The sequence below is a fragment of the Gossypium raimondii genome, chromosome 12 (assembly GCF_025698545.1).
Source record: "Gossypium raimondii isolate GPD5lz chromosome 12, ASM2569854v1, whole genome shotgun sequence".
Classification (NCBI taxonomy): domain Eukaryota; kingdom Viridiplantae; phylum Streptophyta; class Magnoliopsida; order Malvales; family Malvaceae; genus Gossypium; species Gossypium raimondii.
In genome coordinates this window covers 10,208,223-10,215,645 of record NC_068576.1, presented here as the reverse complement: position 1 = coordinate 10,215,645, position 7,423 = coordinate 10,208,223, and the positions used below count along the sequence as shown (strand labels likewise).

The 7,423-nt window shown below is 37.2% G+C and overlaps 1 protein-coding gene across 1 annotated transcript; it reads left to right on the top strand.

Annotated features, from left to right (window-relative positions):
• The first annotated feature begins 5,081 nt into the window (after positions 1-5,081).
• LOC105762340 (protein WUSCHEL) lies at positions 5,082-7,101 on the top strand. Its single transcript, XM_012580194.2, has 3 exons — positions 5,082-5,957; positions 6,092-6,189; positions 6,593-7,101. Exons 1-3 carry the CDS (start codon positions 5,264-5,266, stop codon positions 6,959-6,961), a joined length of 1,161 nt encoding a protein of 386 aa, XP_012435648.2. The 5' UTR covers positions 5,082-5,263; the 3' UTR covers positions 6,962-7,101.
• Positions 7,102-7,423: the final 322 nt, after the last annotated feature.

The window sequence follows — 7,423 nt, the reverse complement described above, 5'->3', positions numbered from 1 at the left end:
CCAGGCCGAAGATCGGATTTTGGAGACGTACATACACAATCTATCATCAAGGGTATTGCATGTAATTGAACGATACTTGCAAGAGGCAGGATTCTTGCACGTGTCTCTTATGCTATAGGGGTGTAGATTGGATCACACACTTATCAGCACATTGGTGGAAAGATGGAGACCCGAGACTCACACAATCGATATTCCATACGGTGAGTGTACAATTACACTCAAGGACGTAGCTTTACAACTCAATTTACCAGTGGATGGGTCAGCCGTTACAGGATCAGTGGTCGTTGGCGGTTGGTGAAACATTTGCGAGCAACTATTAGGAAAGGTGATGGTTAAGTTTTTTGGTAGTTGGATAGAGATGAAATGGTTGGAAGATAATTTCAGTTATCTCGACGACACCTCGAATGCACTTGAAAGAGAACAACATGCCCAAGCATTCATCCTGAGGTTAATCGGTGGTGTTCTAGAGCCCAATAAATCTCGAAATCTAGTACATTTAAGGTGACTATTATAACTCTTCGACTTGAAAGAAGCGGGTCAACTCAGTTGGAGGTCAACCGTGTTGGCCACGTTGTACTGAGAGCTGTGTCGGGCGACGCAACAATAAAAATTAAAATCAGTGGTTGCATACTCCTTCTACAGTCATCGGCATTGTACCGGCTATTATTTTTATGTCCTCAAGTCGACGCCCCTTATACTTTCCCACTTGTACAAGATAAATTTCATTTGATAATATAATTATAACAATATTTTTTTCATCATTATATATTTTAAATAACATATTATTTGAATAAGTGGAATGTGGAACTAAATGAGGAGCTCGATGATATCTGGCTATTGTTAAATCAACGATCAAAAGTCGAGATTAGTTTTTAAAATTTCCGATTATATAATATTTACCTAAGGATTTGAAATTTAATATTATGTAGATAATAAAATTTATTATTCCATACTATAGTTTGAATGTATCTCATGCGCCAATTTGAGAATTCAAGCATGTATCCTGGCTAAATTTTTAGCCAATCTCAATATATGGCATGTAAAGGAAGGTGTCATTTATAGTTTACGTAACAGTAGAGATGTACGAATCCGATCGAGTGATACAACAATTCAAGTTTAGGCAAACTATTTCGCCATCACCCCAAGACATCGAAGCACAATACAAGGTCAACTAGTAGGGGAGAATCGACGAAGATTAGCCTAAATTCTACAGGCAATATATCAACATTTGAGAGCATATGGATGATTTCATACCTAGTCGTGAACCATTTCTTGCTCCAGAATCTGAGACCTCTCCGAATTACATGCCATGGTTCAGACATCATGGCAAGCCATATATTCTATCGGAGGAGGCAAGGACTAGGCAACGTCATACTAGGAGGCCAAGATGACCCTAGCTCAATCCTAGGTCGGGAGTGCATGCTTCGACGAAGTCATCATCAGGTCCAACCCAACATAAGGCACCGAAGGCTGCACCACCTCCCAATCAGTATGGTTCATATTATTCTGGTGCTACTTTCACTAGCCCCCTTATTTTTATACAAGCACCACTCTATGCACCACCATACCCTACTTTAACACATTTTGAATGTATGTGTTTTTGCACCACCTCCGCAGCACCATATTACACTCCAATGCCAACAACACCGGTGTATCTGCCACCTCCGATAATTCCAACATTTTATCCGCAATTGAGCTATGCGACACCATACACTTATCCATCGATAGTGTCGTAAACACCCTCAACATCACTGTTCTACCTATGTGGTTCATCTTTGCAACGACTTATTAGTGGAATGGAGGACATACGATGGCAACGTAAAAGGACACCGCACTCAACCATGGAGGAAGGGGATGAATATGGAAATGGAGCTCGAGGTGAAGATGAAGACGATGAAGATAAAGATTAGGAGTCAGAACCCCAACTTGTACGAAGAAATCTATCTCTCAACTGACACCCACCAGGTTGTGGCACACATTCGACCCGACAATGTCGATGATTTTTTTTCCACAAGAGTTTTGTCATGTAAATATTCTTTTATAGTTGGTTAAATTTTAATTTGTATTGTATTAAATTTTCTCCATCCATAATGTATTTGATGTCAATAATGTATACTTTTTTTTTTTTGCAATCTACACAAAAATGAAACAAAAAATTGTTTATTTTGTATTGTATTGTATGTTACATCAATAATATATCAATATTCACAATTTACCAAAAAATGAGAAGCAATGAAAATATTGGACATGACAAGTTTGAGTAGTTTTTTAAAAAATGCTTATTGTTAAAGTGTTTAGATTAAAAATAAATAAAAAAGATGTAGCACGCGTATCCGAAATTATTCTGAGATTCCCAGGATGTCTAAAAAATTAAGTGGAGATTCCTAACTTTTAGAAAGTTTCACGGGTTGGAGTGGGGGTTGAAAAAGATAGGGGAAACGTGCCCCATGGGTTTCATTTTCAGCTAAGGTGGCAGAAATATTCATTGAAAATACACCTAGAATGCACTTTCAGCTTGCATGGTAGCCATGTCAGCTGAAAATATGTCATACAAGGCGTGCTTTCAATGAACTTTTCTACCACCTCAATTGAAAACACATCATGTGATGCGCATTTTCCCTCCCTTTTTCAACCCACAACCAAACCCATGAAAACTTTCAATAAATTGGGAATCCTCATCCTCAATTTTCAGACGTCCTGGGAATCCCGGGATAATTTCAGATTTAGATGTTACATCTTTTGTTTTTTTTTCAATTCTTACCCACTTGGCTGCCTATATAAAGGGGGGTTTTACTCCCCCTACTCCATAAACTCTTTCAGCCACCACCTCTCATCCCTAAAAAATTCTCTCTAAATTTATTTTTGTTAAGTGTTGAAATATTTCGACAAAAAGATTTATTTGTGTTTGAGGGAGACAATTAAGGTGTGTTTGAGTTTACGATGATACAATGGCAGTCGAAGACCCATACATTTCATCTATCGTGTTGGGATGGAATTATTGCCTTAGAAGCCCATCACATTGCAACTCGGGCTCAGGCTTCGCGGTGTTTATATGATCACGGGTTGAAGTATAACTAGGGCTCCTACTTGGTGGATGTTAATGTGCGGTCATGAGTTGGAGCATAACTCGAGAGCCGAGTTGACAATGGTTATGCGGTCATGGTTTCAAGTTCCACCTCACTAAAAAAGCATGGTTTGTTAACTTGATACATAAGTTTGACATCATAATCATAGGGAAACACTAGGGCTTTCCAGTATTTTCTTCACCTGTGATAGATTTGGGGCAAAAGGATTTTCAAAGGAGTGACCTTACCTGTGGAGAAAGGTGAAGATCCTTTCAGGTAGACAACGGTTGTTTTTATTAAAGAACTCATTAATAACTACAACCGTTGTCACCCCAACTCGAGTTTTACCTTTTTTCCACCGCCACAATCACTCCCCCTAACAAGTCCTCTAGCATCAAACTATGCCATAGGTTTCGGATAGCGAGGCTAAAGATACTCCTTTTGGTGGATATGGAGAAAAAGATTAATTTGATTATACTGGAAAGCCCTTCAGTTTTTTCCTATAATTATGATCTCAAACTTATGTATCGGGTTTACAAACCATCCTCTTCTAATGAGGTGAAACTTGAACCCGTGATTGCATAACCACTGCCAACTAGGCTCTCGAGTTATACTCCAACTCGTGACTGCACATTAACATCCGTCAAGTAGGAGCCTTAGTTACTTCAACCCGTGACCATATAAGCATTGTGAACTCGGAGCCTGAGTTGCAATGCGATAGGCTTTTAATGCAATGGTTCCATCCCGATACAACAGATGAAATGTATGGGTCTCCAAGCACTATCGGATCACCGTCAAGTCAAATATACATTTAAGCTTTCACAATGTCTACCTCAAACACAAACACAAATAAATCTTTCTCCACAAATTTCCAAACCTAAACCCTACAAAAAAACAAAAATCCTAAACCCTAGAAAAACCTTAAACTCTTAAAAAAATCCAAACCCTTAAAAATGGTCTAGGAGAGAGAAAGTGAGTGCGTCCAATAAGACGCATTTTCAATTGACAGGTAGGACGCTCTTTCAGCCACACAAGCGCGTCTTACAGAAAACGCGTCTTATTGAACTCGTTTTCACTTTCTCTCTCCAAAATTGACCTACTTCCCTAAATATCCCAACAAAAGGTTTAAAAAGCTAATTATTTTAAAAAAAAATTAGCTTTTTCCCCAAATTTAGCCTAACATAAATTTGAATATATATTTATTTGAACTTTTAGTGATTTTGACCTTTAAAATGATAAAAGAAATTTTTATCTAGCCCAACCTATCATGTGTCACTCTATTAGTGGGTTACATGTTAATTTCTTATAGAAATTAATATTGTTAGATTATAGTGCATATACTAAATTGGACAAATTAAAAGTACAAATACCATATTGGAAGATTTGTTAAAACTCTCACAAAATTTCCTTTCTTCTCTTTTTTAATAAAAAAAGTTTCACCTCTCTTTCTCCAAAAAGAAAAATCTTGCAAAACACTTAAGTTTTTTTCACCATAGCCCAACTTACCACACAACATTAACCGACTAAAAATGCAAATACTAAATTGAACAAATTAAAAATATATATATATATAAGATTGAAAGAAAAGAAAAGTGTGGCAAAACGCCAAGTGACATGGCTCAACATGCCTGCACAAAGTAACAAAAAAGTGATCAAAAGATGATCATATCTCCATGCAGTTGGAACTTGAAATTTAAATAACAAAATACTTACATTATCTTAATTAATATGCATTTAGAAGATAGTTGAAGGACATCATTACGCTAAGGTTTTGAGACTTCTGGTTCTTGTGAATTTGAACTTGGTGTTTTTTAAAAGATAAAATTATAGACTTAGAACCCTAGGTCTCAAATAATACAGTATCACGTAAAAAGTCCAATAATAATATTTGTATTAGTATGAATTCCAAATGAAATTTTATGATTTCCTTAGAGTGTATTACTTTTTATATACCAACCATGCATAATGTGAATGCCATATTATAAATGATTTAGACAAAATAAGAATATGCTCAATCTGAAGAACCTTTGCCATTTCCCCACTGCCCCAAAATCTCAAATGAAACTGTTGTTTTTTGCATTTCTCTCAATTTCATGTGAATTCTAATGTTGTAGAACAATTTGAGTTCATGAGGTTTTCTGGGCCTTGGTAAATATTGAGATCTCCATTAAAAGAACTCCCCACGAACTCTTAATATCATGGCCATTCATTCATTCATGCCTCACGCATATACTTTCTCCCACATGCATCTCTCTCTCCCTTTTTTTGTCCCTTCCCTTTTTATGAACATCGCTCTGTCAACTTCAGTCCTTCTCTCTCAGATATTTCTCAGATATCCTCTCTTCATCCTTTCATGTGCCTGCTTGTCCCCCTATCTCTCCTTTTATATCCCATTCCCTTGCTCTCATCCGTGTCATACAATTTCACTTACATCCCCTCTTTACAATTCCCTTCTCTCTCTATCCGACTTGGTTACCTTTGTTTGCTTCTCTTTGTTTTCTTCTTGCTTTCACTCCATCATGGAACCCCAGCAACAGCAACAGCAAAACCAACAAGCTCCAAATGAGGATTGTGGTGGTGGCAGTGGCAAAGGAAGCTTTCTTTGCAGGCAAAGTAGTACACGGTGGACTCCTACCACTGACCAGATTAGAATATTGAAGGACCTTTACTACAACAATGGAGTTAGGTCCCCGAGTGCTGATCAGATTCAAAGGATCTCTGCTAGACTTAGACAGTACGGAAAAATCGAAGGCAAGAATGTCTTTTATTGGTTTCAGAACCACAAGGCTCGTGAGAGGCAGAAGAAAAGGTTCACCACCACGACTAATCATCATGTCCCCATGCAAAGCCCTACCACTGCTGCAAATAACAAGTATCCCAACATAACTCCTGGTTGTTTCCTCTTTTCTTTCTCCCCTCTCCTTCCTCTTTTTATATACACGCATATACAAGACATACTATTTTTTTTAGTTTCCCAAAGTATAATATCCAGGGAGTTACTTTAATTTTATTACTTTTTTTTGTAGGTTATTCTCCTACATCTCTTTCTTCAACTGGTGCTCTTACTGTTGGGCAGATAGGAAACTATGGCTATGGGTCTATAACCATGGAAAAGAGTTTTAGGGTAAGTGCTGTATGTACTTTGTGCCTTGAAAGTTACATTCTAGTCATTTCTAGTTTGAAACACTGTTAAAATAATAAGAAAGTTAACTAACTCGCGTAGGAATTTAAAACTTGGTGCAATGTATATGCGATGTAAAATGAGAAAAGGAGCTAAAGACAAACTATTGTTATTCCATGATCCCATGAAACATCGATAAAAAGAAACAACACTTTTATTTCCTCCATGTAAAAAGGCCAAACAAATTGGAAGTTTGTTTTTAAGCCAAAATGAATTCCCTTTTCAACCCCAATAATACACAAGGAGAGGATCCATATATGTACATATAGTTTCTCTCAACCTTTAGTGAAGGGGAGAATATATTATAGCAAAATTCAACTTTTTGACTCTGGACTACTATTACTAGGATTGCTCAATATCAGCATGTGGTAGTAGTACAAGTGTAGGCGAATCCCTGAGTCACAACTTTGGATGGGTTGGGTTCGATCCTACTTATTCTTCGTCCTACACATTCTTTGAGCACAAAAAATTCATGGAAGAGAGACAAAAAGATGAAGATGATGCAGAAGAAGAAGCTGCTGCTCCACAAATTGAGACCCTCCCTCTCTTTCCCATGCACAGTGAAGACGTTAATGGTTTTTGCAGTAATATTAGGCCCAGACTAGACAGCTGCTACTCTGGGTGGTACAGGTCTGAAGATGGCTACACTGGTTCTCGTGCCTCACTTGAGCTCAGCCTCAACCCATATGCAGGCAGACCGCAAGATTCTATCTGATGAATGAATATTTCTTTCCCTCATCTTTGTTCATCCCCAATATATTGATCATGATTTTATGATGTCTATTGTCTTCTCAATTAGCTAATTATGGCTTTAATATAGTGTAACTAACGGTTTGTCCCTTGTTTTTCTATTTGGTTGTGTATATTTTTTTTCCTGTCTTTTTTACCAAGAATATTCCATGATAGTGGTAAGCTAACATACAAAGACGGATTAAGAAAAGAATATAAGAATTATGATGCTTAGTTTAGGAAAGTTACACTCCAAAGACATTGGTTATATCAACAAAGAAGCATTACATTTGTATGCAAATTGTAAAGAGATGGTTTTCTATCACCTTCGCTGACTTAATGTTAGTATCAATGATGTAGCCATTTTTAACCAGAAGTGACTGTCAGGACTGACTGAAGATGGTTTGAGCAATCAATTCCCCCAAATAAAACAAGTGTTGAACATCTT

Excerpts from the sequence above, each read along its gene's own strand:
- LOC105762340 (XM_012580194.2), top strand. The coding sequence starts at position 5,264 with ATGGCCATTCATTCATTCATGCCTCACGCATATACTTTCTCCCACATG. Across the intron at positions 5,958-6,091 it reads GTATCCCAACATAACTCCTG|GTTATTCTCCTACATCTCTT; the intron begins GTTGTTTCCTCT and ends TTTTTTTTGTAG. Across the intron at positions 6,190-6,592 it reads CCATGGAAAAGAGTTTTAGG|GATTGCTCAATATCAGCATG; the intron begins GTAAGTGCTGTA and ends TACTATTACTAG.